Source organism: Aythya ferina (assembly GCF_964211825.1).
Source record: "Aythya ferina genome assembly, chromosome: 2".
In the NCBI taxonomy this organism is placed as follows: Eukaryota; Metazoa; Chordata; class Aves; order Anseriformes; family Anatidae; genus Aythya; species Aythya ferina.
Genome location: NC_140297.1, coordinates 62,692,276 through 62,712,793, shown reverse-complemented (window position 1 = coordinate 62,712,793; position 20,518 = coordinate 62,692,276). Strand labels below are relative to the sequence as shown.

General features: G+C 38.1%; 1 protein-coding gene across 2 annotated transcripts in view; it reads right to left on the bottom strand.

Moving 5' to 3' along the window:
- SEPTIN7 (septin 7) overlaps window positions 1-20,518 on the bottom strand; it is a 57,866-nt gene that overhangs the window by 9,699 nt on the left and 27,649 nt on the right. For both annotated transcript variants that reach the window (XM_084510104.1, XM_084510105.1), the window contains exons 2-9: window positions 15,315-15,421; window positions 9,487-9,587; window positions 8,752-8,886; window positions 6,613-6,730; window positions 4,688-4,780; window positions 3,336-3,432; window positions 1,719-1,770; window positions 965-1,090 (exon numbers count right to left, since the gene is read on the bottom strand). In XM_084510104.1, the coding sequence (XP_084366230.1) occupies window positions 965-1,090; window positions 1,719-1,770; window positions 3,336-3,432; window positions 4,688-4,780; window positions 6,613-6,730; window positions 8,752-8,886; window positions 9,487-9,587; window positions 15,315-15,421 (829 nt within the window). The remainder of the gene's footprint in view (window positions 1-964; window positions 1,091-1,718; window positions 1,771-3,335; window positions 3,433-4,687; window positions 4,781-6,612; window positions 6,731-8,751; window positions 8,887-9,486; window positions 9,588-15,314; window positions 15,422-20,518) is intronic.

Genomic DNA, 20,518 nt, shown 5'->3' with positions numbered 1-20,518 from the left:
CTTGAGAAAAAGTTCTAACATACTTGCTATATGTACTCAGGAGCCTTGACATGTAAATCAGGGATAATGTGATGGCAATAAATATGAGTGAGAAGTAACCACTGTGCTATAAACATATTTGAGGACTACTTCTGTCTGAGACTTGACCTCACTACATCACTAATTCATAATAATTTAATAACCGATTATTGTTGATAAATATAGAACTGGGAAAATGCATGTATTAAATGAAAAAAACATGGTATTCTCAAATAGTATTGTATATGAAGAATTCAATAAAGCTTGCTTTTAAATCTTCAAATAATTTTACCGTGTTGGCAAACAGCTTGCCGTCAAGATGACCGTCAAGGTCAGTGGCCGTCAAGATGACTTACTAGCATTAAAGAGCAAAAACCGCAACAAAAATAAAAGCAAAACCCCTGCATTGCAACTTTCCTCTCACAATGGATGAAGATGTTGCAATAATTCCACTATCATGATAAACAACCTTAGAAGAAGCCATGGCAGCCATTCAATAATGACAGTGTGTCTGGATTGCCAAAGTTTCTAAATAAACATTAATCTATTTTTCTCTCAAAAACATCCCTGATGCTGACTATTGAGTATTCATACAAAAAGAAATAATGCCAAAAGAGTATATATACCAAAATAGAAACACTACTGCACAAAAATTTTCCAGTATCTACTAATGAAATACAACTCAGAAACAGTGAACGTATGGTTTCTCTTCAAAACTGAATCCAACTAAACCCCATTTTTTAACCTATTCACGTAAGACTAGTGTAAACCTTAATGAAACAGAACAAAACATGAGTAAGCCAGAAGTATAGTGTTCACAGACCACAATGCAGCAAAGAGGCAAATGACTGAAGAATAGAAAGTGAAATAAGTAATTCCCACCATGAAACCAACTAAAAAAATAGCGGAAGGATTAAAGAGCAATACAATCTCAACAAAAACTTACTTTGTTAGCTGCCCTTTGTTTTTGTTGTTGTCAACACCATTGTAGGTAACAGCTGCCAGTTTTCTGCTCCTATAGTTCTCATAATGTACATTGTTAGTGACATCCTTCAGGTCCTGCATATGAGTTCTGTCAATAAGTGTAATTTATCAGCTTAGTGCACAAATACAAAATACTACGTGCAAAATTAGTCTCTGTGCCTTGTGCAGATTGACTTAAACTATATTCTGACATTAAAGCCCCATTCCCCACAATGTTGTCATTCTTCCATTTAAATAAGAGTTGTCAAGACAGCTAAGTCACAGAAATAGCTGATTATTTTGCACTGAACTAGCAATTGTTAGAGCAGATGAACTTACTGAACTGCTGTGAATATAGGAAGAAAAACCTCTCAGCGCTTAACACAATGAAGGTTGCTTTAGAAAATACTGACACTGAAAATTTAAAAAGATGCCTGCAACTAAGTACACGTCAGCACTAACAGACAACTTGGGTTCTTATCGTTTATCACCTTTTTTTTTTTTAAAAAAAAGAACAAATCAAAAAGAAGAGTGGTATCCGATAAAAAAATTTCACTGGCACCCCTAGCTAGATATATGGTTAAACAAATTGGTTTCAAAGAGTACAAATTTTGTTTACAACTAAAAACACTGGATTAGTATGAACTCACAAGTTTAGATCTTTTTTTCCTCCAACATAAAACTTTCCAGCCTGTTAGACATACTAGAAAACTCCATGTTACCCATTAGTCGCTTACCTTATCAACATGTTCCTCAGAATTGTGAAGTCACAGTGTTCCCCATTTTCAACTGTGGAAAATTATAATTTTTTCTTGAGACTCCAACCAAAATATATGCTTTACTCAAAGACATCATTCCACTTCATATGCTCATTCAACAGGTTACGCCCAGACTTTTTTCACTCACACAGGATGCGTGTTTACAGTAGAAGAGAATTAGTGATACGACTTTATCAGTACATCTTACCAGCCAAGGTATGTTCCCTTAAGCCATACTAGAAAATTGCACCCTGAATCAGTATAGCAGAATAAACCACCTCAGCAGAAACAGTTTTGCCAGTTTAACTAACTTCATGATCCCTTGGAGGCCCTGTCAGCACAGCTGTATTATTGAAGGTCAGACATTAACTGAAGACCTCAGTCTAGATCCAGTTATGCCCAAAGCCTTTAGAAGACAGACTTCATGAAGTCTCTTTCTCCCTCCAGCCCCACCAAAGGAGATATAAGTCTTTAGTTCAATTTTAATGCATCTTTTGTTGTTCAACTAGACAAAGGAAGTCTGTATATTCAATTTGATGCACTTGTCTACAACCCGAGTGTGAAATATTTCTCAAGTTTGTTTTAAAATAAAGAAGAGCAGTACCATTTTGTACATTTCAAAATACTAACGCAAGAGCCTTAAAATAAAGCTTGATCATCTCTGGTGCAGCAGGTTTTTGCTTTGTGCCAAACCTCATTTCCTGCCAGACATGTACTTTAAAGAGAAATGCTGCAGCATTTTAAAGTATTGGTCCATACTGTGCTTGGATTCTTTGCTATTTTGACCCATATTGAATTTATAGTCATTGCCCTTGAAAGGCAGAAATAGTGAGAAAAATCTTCTCTTTCTTCAATACATGCACTCTACAAGGAAAAAACGTGTAATCATAATGGAAAAACAACGCAAGTTTATAACAATTCTTTTCTTTATATGGCATGATGCGAGCTTTATTTTTCATGTGCTGTTTCAAATAGGTAAATAGATGTGAAAGCACAAGCAATGGTTGTCAGAAGAACATCGTTATCTTTAAAGCTTATCTTCTACTGTTAGAAAGGTCTAAACAAAGGGAAAAAAAGGAACTATGAAAACTATTCAATTCAATACAAGCTACCTTCCTGTTGCTAAGCCCCAACAATTAAGGCTAATATATTTTGGGTATTTGATAGGTATAGGAATTTGGGTATTTAAATTCTTACAGAAACTTTAAACTGAATTTATGCTAGTCAAGCTGATCAAATTAACATTTATAATGTGAATACCCTGAAAAAAAAAAAGAGTTCAAGAAATGAACACAGTTTATATGTAAGAAATTAAAATAAGAATGCTAGTAAACACTTGGAATTTAAGTCTCATCTTATGTAGGAACTGTAATAAGTTACTACGGGTTTTTATAATTCCTCAGTGAAGCTTCAACAGGAATCTGCTTGCAAAATTACACGTTGCTGAACCTTTACCTTGTTCCTGTCAGAATAATAAAAAATAGTACATTCAATGGATTTCCAGTGCACATTATACCAAGCATTTTAAAAACATTTCAAATAAAGACTAACATCCTAATACATTTCAAATGGCCACAAATAACGAAAAAGCCTTACCTTCTGCAACTCCCCACGGGTACTGCCTTCCTCTAACTCTCTTGCCATTGACTTCAATGATCGTATTACTACCTACCACAGCAAGAGGTAAACGATCCTACAACATAAAGTATTGCTTTAAAACTCAATCTTCTCTAATGCAAAAATATACCAAAAGCATATCATGTATAAACTTGACTGAGAGCAGTTGGGTGCTGTAACACTGTAGTGCAGCTTGCCCAAACTGCCAGAATAGTTGCATTCACTGACCTCTGACTTGTTTTTATTACACACATTCTACACACACACCTTTCTGAAATTCCCTATACACTGTCACATACTGTAAATCTGGGTAAGAAGCAGACACTACTGTTACCTGGTAAACTGCACAGGCAAAACCATTTTCTATTTAATTAACTTGCACAGTAATTATTTATCAATTTGTATCCCCACTGGCTACAAGGGTTGTTATTTTGACTGGATCTTGCATCCAATTTTCAAACATTTGCCAAAAATACTAATTCAGGTTCTTGTTTTCAGCTGAAGCAAAAGTCTTTTCAGTGTAACAAGCAAAGTAGTCAAGAGCTGCTTCAAATAGCTGAAAGGAATAGCATACAAAGGCAAATATTTTGGACTTCCATCCTTACTTTTATTCTTCCTCTTCTCCTTTAGGCTAGCACATCTTAGTCCCAGAATAGCATTCATTTGTGCCATTTGTGTTTTATCTATCCTACGCGATTCCCACAGTAACAAAAGATGTAAAAGCTTTTATAGGCTGTTAAAGTTACTGAGCAAAAAAGATAAGTCCATCCACAAGATGGACTTCAACATGAAAGAACAAACCAAAAAACACAAGCAAACAAAGAAGTCATGCAACAGCCTGACAGCCCAACAGTCATTCAGATTTCCTTTAGTCATTCGTCTAAATTAAGGTTTTGGTATATCAATTGGTTAGACATAACTTCTATTGAGTACAATGCATGCAATTCATGCCACTGCACACCTTCCTGAAAGAGGATCCTTGCCTCCTACCAAGCTCACAGTCAAATGAAGTGTGGCAGGCAGGTAGAAGTCAAACAGGGATTAAATAAAAAAGAAAGCAAGTGATCTGTAATCTTTCAAAAGTTTATTAATGAGAATGTGATCTCATGTTCTCGTTCTAAATTTCACCCATTAAAGGACTGAAGCAAATCTGAGAAGAACTTCATTCTCTCAAATAAGAAACAGTGCATCTTAGAACAACCTCTCATCTTTTTATCCTCTACATTTTGGTGGGTTCTTCACTATCAACAAAGCTTTTCGCTCTCCTCCCCTTTCCCTCCCCCCCCCCCCCCCAGTCAAAGCAAAAGAGAAGCAGTTAAAGATATATTTACCTTTATCTTTTTAACAATCTTACTTTCTTCTTCATCATCTGTTTCTGGAAATTCATATATTTTAATTTTGTGTTCTTGGATTTCTTTCATTATCTAAAAACAAGAACATGTTATTTGCTTGACGAATGCAGCAAGAAATAAATTATTATAAGACTATGAAATCTGATTCCCCCTCTTTGCATACTAAGGTGATTAACTTACATCATAGAACTTGTACACATTTAACATCATCTGGCTACTCCAAGGGATTATTAGCAGGACCATCACTCCTGTGGCAGGAGAATGAGGATTAGAGCCAAAGACCTCATAGCTAATGGAACACTGTCCATCAATGCAAGGTACAAGAATCAACCAGCAGTTTTCTACGTCTGGGCCAACAGGGAGATTTACGCGAATGGCAAAAACTAATACGATCAAACTTAAATTCTCAGACTAGTCTAGCAACTGAATACCTTATAAAAAAAACACTGAGTAGATAACTGCTGGCATACTTCAGCCCTTTTAATTCCCACAACAGCTACTGCTGTCACACCTATTCTTTTCTGTTTCCAGCTTGCCTGAGCACCTATTGCTTGAAGCAAGATCATCTATTTTAGATAGAGCTTGTGACTGATGGACTGATTCCAGTGGCAAGTTGCGTTAAAAAATATTTGCAGGCACTAATGAAAATGTAAGAATAACTGACAGCCTGATCAAAAATGAGGCTTTACTGTTTTGGTGCCTGATTTGTCCGAAGCATATTTTTAGAAACAAGCTGATTAGTTTTCCAGAATTTTGGAATGGAAAAGTATTAAGCCATTTAGCTGACAGCTACATTGCAGAGCCTTTGGGAATATTTCTGGTTCATGAGTTTGCAATCTTACAAGAAATATATGCTTCCAATTCAGGCAAGGACTTCTTTTCAAAGTTTCATTTTGGAAAGTCTGCCACATTTAACATCAACTCATTGATAAAGCTATGTATGTACTAAGAAATATTCTGCATTCTACATTTTTTTTTACCCCTTCCACACAGGGTTACATCCAAAGAAAAACCACTTGAAAAGCTAACAAAATGGACTTCAGGTCTACAGCATCTTGCCTACACTTCTCCAAGGCAGAAAATGTCATTGCATTTTAAGTCTTAAATCAAGAGCTTTTTGCACAGCATTTCTTAACTCTTTTTTTTTTTTTTTTTTTTTTTCAGAACCTGTGTTTTTTTAAAACTAGGATGGGACTCAGTTCAACAAAATCAACTTCATGTCTCATTTTATCCTGTTCTGTGTTCTCCTTATCCTCCTCCTTGCATAGCTGAAATAAAACAATCCACTTGGGAAGCATTACTACTAAATTTATTGTAAAAACACAAAGAAAATTTCATTTGTGTCAATGTTGCAATTATCTTACCATCTTTAAAATACATCGCAACAGCCCAAAGCTTAACACAGACATACTGTTTCAAAGCTAATATTTAATGTATCTTTACATGGCATTCACTTTCATGTTGAAGTGCTAATAAAGTCAGTAACAGTGTAAATACTGTTAAATACTGTTTTTGTGTGTGTTTGTGTGTTTTGGGGATTCTTTGTTTGGTTTTGGTTAGTTGGTTTGGATGTTTTATTGTTCTCTTTTCTTTATTTTAAACAACTTCTGTTAGGCACCTAAATCTTGAAAGTTCCCTTCCTACCTTACTGATTTTTATCTCAGTAGTGAAATACTTCACCCGCCAAGAATCATGCTACACTTAAAACATCTTTCCCTGAGGAGAGAAACAAGATTTCACCAAGAAATATAATTAAATCTAGAGATATAAATTACTTAGCTTTGCTGTCTCAAGTCACTGCTTCAGGGTTTAAATTTTGCATACAAGAAGTTAAATCTCACCATTTCCATAGGGACCGGCTTACTAAATTAGTCCACGTCGTAAATATTCATCTTTCAACTCACCTGTTTTTTAAACTGTTGGCATTCCTCAGGTGTAAGTGTGTCTGCTTTGGCAATGAGTGGAATTATGTTCACTTTTTCATGCAGGCGCTTCATAAACTCTATATCCAAAGGCTTAAGTCTGAAAGACAGCATTAATTAATATAAATTGCAAGGCTTTGAACAAGAACATACAAATGATTCAGGATTTGTCCTGACAACTGTTCTTAAGGCACTGATTTATAAGTGATAGATGGTAGAATGAAATTCAGAAAAGACTACCAGCAACTGCTATAGGAATTCCCTAGCATAGTATAATGCTAGGAAAGTAAATTGTACGTTAATGTTACTAAGCAGTCAAGAGAATTCTGCTAGCTGAAATTACATTCATTTAAGCAAGTGATAAAAATTCTTCTACCAAGGTTGCAAAGCTCGTGTCATTAGCTGGAAAATAGTCCTATTTAAAACCTGACTTGGTAGGAGTTTATAGTTGTGAATCATACCATGTTCACATATCCAGCTCTACTTTCTGAAAATTATGTTTATTTACATGTCCTTTCCTGAGAGTGAGCTGTAAGATTCTTTTTTATATGTATTGCTAAAGACAGTTAAAACTGTGGCCTGCATACAAACAAAGCAGAAGTATCTCATCTCTGAAGTACTAAGTTTAACAAAAGAACATTATGAAAGAGGATGGCAATGACTTAAAAAAAATAAACACCCACCACACAGGTACATCAGAACACCAGATATGGGTCAAAATGGTCAATAGTTCTTGTTTGCTAAAGTAAAGCCATAGGTTTTGATGCATTAATGCTTTAGAATTATAACAAGTTCAGTCAGGCTTAAAGGATTCACTTAAAGGATTTAACAAGATTATTTCTCATATTAAATAAATTAGGATTAGGAACAGATTGATTTGGTACTCAAATTAGCTTCTCCTTGAAACCATATACATACATACATAAAAGAATAAACAAAACATCACAGAAAACGTATTTATCTCCAGTTTAACAGCTTCTACTTGCCACTGAAAGTCGCAGCATGATTCCTTTAAATAGCTAACATTAATGTATTTCTAGTTTAAGAGCACTGGTGTGGCTATCCATTCACCCTTGTATGCTTTCCCTCTCATTTCAAAAAGCCACCTAAATCAACTTCTGGCTGATGGTCAGCTGCCAAAGGAGAAGGATAGTTCCCAACTACAGCACTTGTTTGATTAACATGCATGTTAATCAAAAGAAGTTTAGTGAAGACAAGTCTACATTAGAAAAATAGCATTTTCTTTCCAAAGTTTAGAACTCTGTGTAGTTCAAAATGGTTACTGGAACCATTCAGATGCTAACTAGAGAAGCTGAATGTAATAACAGGCTTTTTTCACTACCAGAGGAATATTCCTCAGGATTTCTTCATTACTTCCTTCACAGATTTTACTACTTTCCATCTATTCAACAGAATAGGCTACTTATCTTCTCCTTCTCCTGGTTTTGAAGGTACAACTTAAGGAGTCTCTGAGAAATGTAATCACTTGTAATACAATAAAATGCTAAGCAACAAATTTCAGATCTAGCTGGCCTGCATCTAATACACCCTGGAAATGCAGTTCTCTCTCTCCACCACTAGATAGAAGTCTGATCAAGTTAAAAATAGGAAGGGGTGAAGGATTGCATAATAACTGGGGAAAAAAAATCCAGAACATGAATATTGCAACTGTCACTAGTCAAAGGATTACACTCCAGGTGAATAAAACATTCTTAAAAGGATGCAAGTAGCTTTCAATCTTTGATTTATCATTAACCTCAGAAGGGAAGAAAAATCCTGTGCCTGAGATGCGAACCAGCTTCTACAGTTGAAATTTAAATGTGTTTGGGCAAAGACATACGTATCAGAAGCAATCCTGGCACTTTTGAATACTTATGTGTTTTTTAATTGTTCTATTTTTTTCTTGGTATGTTATTAATGCACCATCGTATTTTCTCGTGTTCTAACTTATTACCTGGCACGCTTGCTGATGTTTGACAAGTCAAAGTAAGTTTGTCTTTGAAATTAAACATGGTCTGCAGGTCATTAATAAGCCATATCTGGAACTTTCCATACATAAGAATGCCAAATTTGGGTGTTTGGGATATAGACAGAAAGGAAACAAAATACACTAATACTAACCCATGTCCTGAAGGAGCAATGAAGTACAAACAGCACTGCACTCTATTATCTGGCATCTGACGTCTGTTCACTCGAGATTCTGCGTTCAGGTAGTCCTCGAATTTACTGTCGATGTAGTCAATAACAGGCTGCCAGCTGCAGAGGTTACATGAATAAAAACCTGTAAGTTACATCACTTATGTAAAAAAGTCTGACTTTGCTAAGAATTAAGTGTACGCTATTTCCCTATGACTTTTTTTTTTAATTAAAAGAATTCAACACAGTATATTGTAAGCAACCAGCTCCTCAACACACAATCAAATTACATAGCTGTACAGATACAATCTACTAGCTCATTGAAAAACCCTTTCAAACACAATTACCATCACTGTAATAGCATTAAAGAAAATCCTTAAAGAGAGTATAGGAATACACCAAAGGAATATACTTTCTGGTCAAATCTTGTGAGAGCATTCAACTAGGTTTAGCATACTGGAAGTGTTGATACAGATCTAAAGGTTCCATTCACTTTAAAGATAATTAGAGACAAGCTGATTGTGTTTCAATCAAGTCATAATGGTAATAGAAACTACAGTAGTCTAAGTTTTCAGTTAATAGCAAACTGCAGACAAGTTTAAAGCCATGAACATTTTAACTGAAGATCAAAGTGTACATTTTGAAAAAAGTCAGAACGCATTGTCTCACACATACAAAAGAGATACAGAATTTTGTGGGAAAACACAAAGAATGTCTTACCAATTACTATTATCCACAGCATCTCCAAATCCTGGTGTGTCAACTATTGTAAGTAGTAACTGAACACCACCTTCTTTGATTAAAACTTTTGACTGCTCAACCTGTAAAATGAATGAGATTAAATGCCTAGCAATTTAGCCATTGATTTTAAACACTAGGAAAAGGATTCAATGAATAAGAAGTCTGACAAAGAATTGCTGACCTTTCTGCTTCAGAGCAACTTGCTTTGCTTATAAAATCCAAATTATTTTGATATTTGTTGATTCATACATTTTAAATTTAAATCACAACTTTTTTTTTAAACTCAGTAATAGAACCCATTTAAGCATATAAAATGTCCCAATAGTTTAACTCCTGTTCAAAAGATGAAAAACTCTAAACAACAATACCGATGCCAGTACAAAATTGAGAGAGAGAGAGAAAGAGCACTAATCCCCCCTTCCCAAACAACCCAACTAGGCTAGAAACGTAGCTATACTCTAGTCCAGGTTATTAAAAAGATATAACATATTTGTTTGTCTGCTTTTAGTGCAATGCTTGGGAAAGGAATCCTAGAAAGTGAGGGTTTCCTGCTATAGAGGCAGAGAGATGGGAAGGTAATGCAATCTCGCTGCAATCTGCTGTGACACAGCTCACGTGACTGTAATGGTTTTCTGTTAGCTCAGGGCTCGGATGGAAGCCTGACTCAACAAGACAACTGCTGCAGCGCAAGACATGATGCAAGTTTTGGGTGTGGGAGTGCCTGCCCGAGTTGTGACCACCCATCTGCAGCACAGTTCCGTCCTCTTGCAGGAAGCAGGTCGTGAAACAGAAAGCTCAAGCCACACGGCAAATGGATGGCTAACACTTCATATCTCAAGAATTATCGCCAATGCCAGCATCAGGTGCATCTCACTGATAAAGCAGCATTCGGTGAAAAGAGAGCTATAAGCACTGTTGTATCAGCCAATCTGACCCACAGCAGTGAAAAAAAGAAAATCATATTAGCAGTTTGGCTCTTTTGAACTGCTCACACATTTAATCATGCTTTTTCTGATATTAAGACAATTTCTATTAATTATTAGTGAAGCTGCTTTCTTGACACAAAATCAAGAAATTAATTATGCCAGACATTTATTCCTAACAGCAAATGGCTGCAAATAAGTTTGCAGATGTTTACGCCACAGTGTTGCTTAACATACTTCTTAAGCCTCCTGATCATTACCTGGGGAGAGAAAATTAAGTTAAAAGTAACTAGGTGAACCCTTAGAGAAGATGCAGTAATGAACTTTCAGAGAGTAGAAACTTGGATAATAAATCCCATCTGGATGGCCTCTTGACCAGCTCAAGATTTGAGAGATCTCCTCAATGCTACTTAAGTGCTTGCACATACCCATTTGCACAGCTGAAATGGATTGGCTCACAACCATACCTGAAACTTGTTGCAAACTCTTTGCAGTCACTGGTTATGTGATGCAACTCCAAACTACAAGATAAATTAGCACTCTGCATAAAGTCCAACTAAATACCTCTTGCACAAGTAAAACACTGACTGTAATTAAGAGCATGTTCAGAAGCACAGAAAACAGCAATAAATAACTCCAAAGAAGCTGGGGCTCTGTATTTAATCTCTGAATTTGCAGAACATTATTTTCCCCTACTTTTCAGCAAGGATCCTATCCAAGCCAGACCTATCCATTTTGCTGCTAGGTCTTGACAAACAAATACAGCAATACCATGGCTGTCTGCAGCCTGCGGTAATTATGAGCTGGTTCCTCACCAAACAAAAAGGCAAAAAAGAAAAAATCATTAATGCATCTTCACAAAACAAGGACGCCCAACTCTGGGCTACCTGGGTAGTCAGTCACAGGAGAAGGTAAATTGGAGTGGACTTGGAGGTCACTTAATTCCATCTCCTGCTCAGGCGTGCCTAACCACAAAGTTGGGAAGGTTTAAGACAAGATTAAAGAACAAACAACAAAACCGAAACACACAACACCCAGCAGCCTAAGACACCACCAAGTTACCCCTTCTATAACTGCACAATTTCTATCCTTCCAGAAGCGTCCAGTCCAAAGCAGTGAGAGCCTGGGAATGCATATGCAGCATTTGAAAAACTCAAGTTTTAATTGTTGTGAATAGATCTTTTTTTCCCTCGAGAGCGCTACAGAGAAATTTTATTGTACACAATTGATGCCAGAACTCAAGGCAGTAATCCCCAGGCACACAGTCAACTCAGCCAAGAGTTTACTACTCACAAGCTTTAGCACGCAGGAGATTAACTTCTGATTCCTTTAATTCTTTTTGCTATCTTGCATGCAGTAACCACAGAGCCCTCACATAACGGAGCTCTCTGTAAGCATAAGAAACCTGTAACACTTTCAAAATATTGCAGATGATAAGGTTAAGAACTGTAGTATTGCCAAGTGCTACAAGGTATCGACTTTATTCTCTGGCACGCAAATTCCCAGCAAAAATCATTAAATTATTACGCTCTCATAGCGGAATGCTTATTCAGAAAAAACAATTAATCAAGTACAATTTTGAATGTGTGTTTACAACAATGAAAAAGGAAGGTCAGGAGCTCTGTAGAAATGCCACACCACATGTTTTTCCTGACCCTGTATGCTTGTAAGTGTGGCTAAATTCCTGAAGTCACCTTCTGACAAGTGGCCTGCAGTAACTGAGTACCTGTAGGCAGCACTAATACCTTTCTAGGTGGGGGGGATTTAAATTCTTATGTTTCATCAATTCATGCAGGTATCTTGCAGAGCTTTCAAATACCTACAGAACAAGAAACTCAGTGCATCTAGGTAAGTGTGCCATGAAAGCATGGGAGACAGACAGACCATATCCACCACACACTGTAAGCAGCAGACATGGCTGGTGAGAGACAGCAGGTGAAGACCCTGCCATAGAGCCTCCATGTCTTTCTTTCGTAACCTGCATGGACGTGCCCATACATGGTCAAAGACACAGCAAGCAGCAACATCTGGCAAAGACCCAGAAAATCTCTGTAAACGAGTGTCATTCATAGTTAAGCATCCAACTGCATCCTATCATCTGGTTTTACAAGTATTCCCAAGGGATTCATGGAAAACATTAGTTCAAGCCTTGGAATTTAAAACTTTTTAATGAAAATCTACTCTGAGCGGCCATTTTCCCATGCACTCTGGCTAGCTGGGTCACGCTGCTCTGTCCTCCAGCACTGCACCAAGTCTTGTGATGCCACACACGTCACAGCTCGAGGAACTTCAGTGGGTTAAACAAGACTGCATCCATCTGACATCAAGTCATTTACTATTAGCTGTTTTCCATGAAAGGAATACAAAGAATCTGCCTCACAAAACGACACGCTGCTGCTTTCAAACATTGCCCAAAATACAGTTTGCAATTATCTGAGAGAGTCTCTTACACGATGCCTAATCAGTAAATGGTTCCCACCATGTAAGAACAGGAAATTATTACGACCAAGATTTTAGGATGTTTTGGTACCCTAAATTTTCTTTTGTCTGTTTCACCTCTATGCTATAAAACCCTTAGCATTTTTCAATTCAGAAAGGTTTGCAGTGGCAAAGAGCGCAGATCCCATGGATCCAAAGAGCAGCTTCTGCTGCTAACTCTTTGGTTTCACATTTGATTGGAAGCTGTGTGCTGGCAATTGTGGCTGTCTTGTATGTGATTCCAACGCTGTAGTGGCAGACTATTTTATCCTCACTTCAAAACTGAAATAAGACAATTTCATCTCTGAAGAATGCAACATGTCAGGATGATTAGATTATCTAATTTTGCAACCAAGCAGATGAAAGTACTTAACTCGGATTCCAGAAACTCCACAGACAGAGCGTTCAGTTAGTTTTCCTTACAGTGATCCACCATTAATCAGGGATGGGCTGAGTTAATTTGAAACCTGTCTTGCAATTTTTTGTTTTAGCTTGTATGTAAATTTTTACTATTTTTCCCAATTAAAAAAAAATAACAAAGTAATATCTTCTAATGACAGGAATCCAACTCATCCTGAAGTTATTTAAAACTATGCCTGTAAGTGAACTTGAATTGATTCAGCTTCAGCTAACAATGTGTAATCAACAATAGCAAAATCACAAGAAGCCCTTCTACCAATAAAACTCATCCTTCTCCTAAGTTTTCCAGCATTCACCAAGCTTCATCTCCTTTCCTTAATAAGTGTATCATACTAGAAATAAACTATTTGCATCTTTTCCACACCACTTAACATTTCTTTGAACCATATACCTAAACTCAGCCTAATTCAAATAATACTCTACTACCCCTATTAACAAACTAGCAAGCCCATTTTGTCAGTCACTGTTATCTTATATTAAAACCAACCAAATAGCTTAACAGACATGGCCAAAGCTTAAGAGAAACGTAAATATATCATCAAACTCTGGATGTTCAAAAACTTTCCTCCAAATAAAAAATAAAGTAATAACAAAAAAAATCAATATTCTGCAAATACGTTTTTTTATTAGTACTCAAGCCTGATGTTGGCCTAACTGACAAGCAGTTTTATTTAACCTTTTCAAGTATGAGCATAACTAACTTTTCCCTGGCCCTCTGATAACGAAGTAATCCAATGTTCTGAGATTGAAGAAAAAAATCCCATGCTCCAAACAAAATCAGAAAGCCCACAAAACACGAAGGTCAGTGGGTCATACCACTGGAGCAGTGTTATCCAATTCCAGTTTAAAAAAAAAAAAATTAATTTTACAGCTTCTCTTTAGAGCTTTGACTACCTACTAGCTCAACATAGGCTTCCTAATCCCCTCGTGACAGCTCTGTAAGTACACCACAACTTCAGACACAGCTGAGGTGCTCTGAGACTGTCACGTTTTGCAGCTGGTAAAGCCATGCTGGACTACAGCAACTGTGAGCCATAACCTGGTCTTCACCAAGGGGTGAGTATGAGATTGGTGAAGACAGCTTGTGATAATCCAAAGTCTTAAACAAGTGACTGATGTGCATCAAGGGAGATGAGCAGAGCTCATCTGTTCCTACTCAGTTGCTCAACTGCGGAGGCAGAAAGTAGCATGCTGAAGAGCAGGAATTTCCTAAACCACCCACAACATTAAGAGGACGTTTCACTATTTCTTAGTATTAGGCAGTTTTCACTTTCTTTTTGAATAACATTTTTATAATATAAACAGCATACTTTTTTTTTTTTTCCTAAGAGAAAAATATATTGATTCATAGCAAAATATTACAGAAAGCAAACCAATCAAGTTCATTTTTTTGATTTAAGCGTTTCAACCGTATCATGCACTTGCAGGAACGTTGTCTTTACTCATGTAGTGCTTAAGTCAGTCAGGTTCACCCTAGGCCAACAAGTGTCAGAACAACAACTAACAACAGGTAAAAAATGTACAATAAAGGACACAGGTTGCACAATATTGCCAAATACTTTTACATAAAAGATTTGCAGTCAGTAGAAAGACCGAATAATACGGTTTCTAAAAGCCTGCCGTAAACAGTCAGAGGTTTTAACACACATTTAAGTATTTCTAATATAGATACTTAATATTTAAATTGATAATAAGACATTCCACTTCCTGACAGGACTGCACCTGTATCACATTTGTAAAGCACAGGCAGCACACAAAGCATCTCACGGATCCCTCCTTTCAACATCCTACAATTTTCATAACCTAAAAGTTGTGTAGTTACTGTATGCTGAGTGACACCCTGAATATTTCTGTGAATATTTCTGTGGTTTACACTGTGGCTGCACTTACTTAAAACACAGGTACTTATGTGACAACTATAGCATTTTATGTCACTACATTGCAAGTTAATTTACTCAAGCTGCAGTCTTCCACCCCAAGACGTACCTGTACAGTCTTTTTAATTCTGTGTGAAGGACCTGGATACTCTGGGGAATATAATTCTGTTAAGAATAATGAGTTGATTAATGTTGATTTTCCCAGTCCAGATTCACCTAGAAGAAAACAGAACAGCTTCATTAAAACTGGTAGTATCACACACAGTATAAGCACTTAGCTCTAGATCCGAGTACTCTTAAAACATAATACCTGAAAACCTTCACTACATTCCAAGGTTTTGAGAAGCTGTAATCTTTTTCAGTTTCAAGGAAAACTCTGCGTTTGTGGGTTTTTTTTTTTTTTAAATCAGAAAATCCAACTGTCACTATTGGATTCTATAAATATTCATTTTTCCAATCACATTTTAAAGTAGTGCTAAACACATTTAGCACTTCTCCATCGCTCCCATTACAATGCTTGAAGATGATATTGCCCAAATTAAAGTTTATAAATAAGCCATCTTCCTGGTATCAGTTTCTGTCACTATGCCAAAGCACACTAAGCTTTCTCCTTTATGTCAACTATTATTTGAGGGTCTTAAGGGGGGCGGAATTTCGGATTACCCTAATTACTGAAGTCACAAAAGCTAAAGAAAAGTTTTAAAAAAACAAAACACACACACATCACCACAAACAAACAAACCTATGTGATTTGCATGGGAAATTTGCAAAGGAGCTATTTCAACACGACAACACGACAATTCACACCAGAACAAGAACTAGATAAAAAGATATGAAACTGATGCTTTCTGGTTTAATTTTTCCATGTGCAGTGCTGTGAACGTGTTAACCTAAACACAGAGAGTGACACAACTTTGCTCTTAAACTAAGAAATCTGGATGCAAACTACTGTAAACGTATTTACACTAAAGGAAAAGAACCAACTACACTGCCCCCGTACTTTAAAAAGACAAAAAAAGTTGTCTAAGCCCCATCAGCCACCCAAAATGATGACTGATTTTGAGACTAAACTCCCAGCTTCAAAACTCGTCCTGAGCTAAGTGCCCTAGGCCAACACAAGTACTTCAGGGCTAGGAAACAGAAAGTAGCTATGGACCTCAGCAGACAAGAGTGTCTCCCCACTGTAATCACTGGCTGGATTTCATCCACAAGCTAGCTTATACACATCAGCCAGCTCAATTACAATTGTGGAGCTTGAAGTCTCTGGGGCATTGAGCTGAACAATCTGATTAGCTATCCTGTAAATGGATTAGCAGCTGCTGAAATGCTGCAAGCAGAGCTCCTGCAGGCTGGCTCCGTTATTAGCGGCGCTTGTTCTCCAAGCCCAGCCCTGGGTGAGAGATGAGCTAACGCGTGCTTTGAGAGGGTCTGGCTGTGCATGAGGACAGAGACACAGCGTTACCACCTCAGCAGAGCACTGCTGGGAACACCAACCCCAAAACGACAGCTGTACCAGGGCCAGAAGGGGCGGGTTTGCTGGCAGGCACCTCACTGCTACTATTACGGATTCTGCCTTTCTCCGTGGTCAGACATGTCAGAGCTGTGCCTCAAAGTGTTTGCTTGCAAGGGATGCACATCCACTGCTCTTCTGGGAATGGTCAGCAGGAGCTTAAAGGCCTTTCCCTACTGAGTTTGCACGAGACAGAAGCTCCTGAAAGACACGGCTTTCCCAACTATCTCCGCAGCCAGACTGAAGCCGTGTCTTCGTCTCAGCACCCCACCCAAGATGCACACATTGTTCCGGATAAGCTGGAGTATTATTTATCCACCCTGCTGAGCCTCCCTCTAATTCTGCCATTTATAAGATGCATATTCTTTCATCCATCATCCTGTTATATATGGAGTGGTAATTCGTGTCAAGAAAATGGTTGATATTAATAAAGGGGGAGATTTGGGAATGTGACCATGGGGGTTGGAAAACCCCGTGATTGAGATAACATTAAACTCTTAAGGATGAGGCCATCAGGAATATAAAAGAGTTCAGAGGGAACAAAGAAGGGTGATTCCGGAGACTCCATGCAGTCTCCGGTTTCTTGTTCTCCAGCCGTTAAGGCATGGATGTTTCTGGGTGTTTGCTGTTGTTGTTACATTCAAAGTTGTTTAACCAATGAAAAGTTGTTTTGAAAAGAACTGCTGTGGAGAGAAGGGTATAAGATGGGAGCCTGCCCTCAAGATAAAAAAGGCAACACGATGAAGTAATGATCAATAAAGAAGCAGGAAAAAGAAGTGAAGAGGAACAAGCTAGCAGAATGGAGACCAGGACGGGAACAGGCATTTTGATTGCCTCATGAAGATAGGTTCGGCCAGACTTGGCAAACCGCTCAGAGAAGCTCGTCGCTGGAAATAGGCGCACTGGAGCTGGAGAGAATCTTGAGCTGAGAGAAGCGGACCTGTGCACACAACTGCCTCTCGCTGGTAAGCAGCTGGGCATTATGGGGAATCATACATCCTTAGGAACAAAGACTGTCCTGGTAACCTTACAGCTCATTCTCCTTCTTAACAGTCAGACAGTTTATGAGCCTGAAAGATGGGGCCAAACTGAGGTCAAGGTGTGGGACTCTGCAACTAAAAACGACAAGGTTGCAGGAGGATTGCTCGGCACCTGGCGAGCAGTCTCTGAGGCCTTAAAGAGCCATGTGGAGCCACAATCACAAACGCGTGGTTTGCGAGATAGTGAGGGAGCTGTGGGCTCCTTTACTGATCCGACTGTTATGGCATGGGCCCCTCTGCTGCTACAGCCATCGAAGGCTTTTGCTGTTACGCCCCCTGCTGACCTGTACGTGCCTTTTGACCCAGGTCTATTGGCCTTGAAAAGGAGATGGATATGCTTTTCTTCGATCTGGGAAGAACGGGATACATAAGGCCTGAAGACCGAGTTGCTTGACAACTTAAAGTGAGACATATTGTTCAAAAGGAATGAAAAATGGAGACTGTTAAGTCATGGAACTTAAAGGATTGTTTGTTACCTTTCCAGATTGTACGTATGTATAGGCATACTCTGGTTTAGTATGTAAAGCAATGTCCTGTATATTTAGAAAGTTTGATGTTTGTGTGTGCATGTTGGTGGAGCGTAGACTCCCCGCACACCCAGTGCTGTTTACTTGCCTTTTATACCTTTTATAGCTTTTATACCTTTTAGAAATATTTGTTTTATAAATGTTACAAAATTCAGATTGAATTGAGACCTCATTTATAACAATCCTTTTTTCAGTCGACCATAATCTCACAGAAGGCTCTCTGCTGAACTGTTGAAGAAACACGGATGGGCTGCAGCACGGCCAACACTCACGTGGCCAATTCCACTTCAACATGCGAAGAGTTGTCCCTTCTCCCCTGTCAGGCTCCCTGCTCGTCTTAACATGCTGCAGTACTTAAAGCAGAACACACACACAACAAGCCCTTTTCCCAAGGATTAAACTGCTCGTCATGTTGCCATTGAAACTGAACATATGGAAAGGAGATTTTGAACTCTGAAAGGATCCAATGAAAACCAGGAGCGCACCCGAGATGGTTACAGCAGCTGGAGCAGCACTCTCCATACAGGATGGCCCCTGAACTACTGCAGCCCCAGGCACAGACAGATCTGTGTGTCCCCAAACCCAGCACCAAGGGTGAGGTGGCAGTTCTGAGCTCAAAACATCTATGAAGGTAGTAAAAGGCTGCAATAGCAAATACAAAATTACACTGAAACGGTAGAAAAAACACCCGTAACAGGAACATTTGGTCTAAACTTTTGGGCAGACCTGTGTGGTGCCAGGAGTTGGACTTGATGGCCCTTATGGGTCCCGTCCAATTCGGGATATTCTGTGATTTGGTACCTTACTATGGGGAAAATGCTGCTTCCACTGCTGTCAAGCAGAAGTTTCTCTGCTGCCTACAGGGGATGCAGAATTAGAGAACCCAAGTGCATTCAAACAAGTCTAGCCAGCCTCTTCAGACACATTCAAGTATTCTGAATTTATCTAGAAATGTAAAACAAAAACAAACAAGCAAAACCTTTGTTTTTCCCATATAGAAGCTTGTTCAATGCAAATTCACCTAAAAGGATTCCCTCCCTACTGGAAAGCCTTGAGTTGCAGCTTCAGAGGATTCCAATGGGCTATGAATACTATGAAGAAAACAGAAGAGAACAGGGAAAACAAATAGAATTTACTTTGCCTTAACATAACACAAAGACACATCCACCAAAAATGCTTCCTCCCACTTTTTGTACCCACTTCTAATGACGTTTTGCACTGCTGCCACACCATGAAGCCAGGAAAGCACCATGGCAGTGTGCTAACTCCAGTCACTCCATGGATCACAATGCGTTCCGAGATCTAGCTACCTAATTCACACTAGGCGATTCTTTTAGAAATGTCCTGACTTTTCTAGTTTCAGCATAAAATGTGTCATTTCACAATGAAAAAAATGAGAAAAAAAAAATCCTCTGACTTTGCAGGATAATTGGAAACCAAACATTCAATTGCTATCTCCTGTCTAACTACTGCTGACTGCCTTTACCTTGCCCTCCCTCTATATTTAGCTTTTTCTTTTCTATTTAAAACGCATTTTTGGGTCTGAAGAGACTACCAGTAACTGCTGGAGTGGCCTGCAAACTACAAAACATAGTCTCTAGAATAATATGAAAACAGGTAAGTACAGAGAATAAACAACTGGAAAACAAGGAAAACATGAAAACAGGTGTAGAATATATATATATATTTTTTTAATTAAAACAAACAAAAAACCACTCCCCCCCATCACCAACTCAGGAACAATTGCTTTTGGCTAAGCTATACAAATCTTTCACCTTCATTTCCAAATCGCTCATAAATTATCACAGAACAGGAGTTTTGGAAGATCAGTTACTGAATTTATCTACAGTTAACTTGCATGTGTTCAATGCACGTTTTTCTCCTGTTCAAGTTCCATCAGCTCTTGTTGCAACTTTGATACTTTAAAGGAACTTAGGCTGCAAGCATCTCCTCCCTATAATAACAGAAACGAATTGTTATCCTTAAATCTTAATGATGCTGCTTTTTTCACCATTCATTGTTGTGGCACGTTGAGAATGTGGCCTCTTTCCAACCTCCTCCAACTTTTCTACCTCCTTCATCCTTATTTAAGCAAGTACAGAAGTGGACAAGCAGTCCAATTCCATTTCCAACTTTATACCTAGTTGTTTTTTGATGAATAACTCCTACTGGACAGAGGTATCTTCTCATTCACATATTACATTTCCTGATAACGCACCACAGTACATCTTCCGGC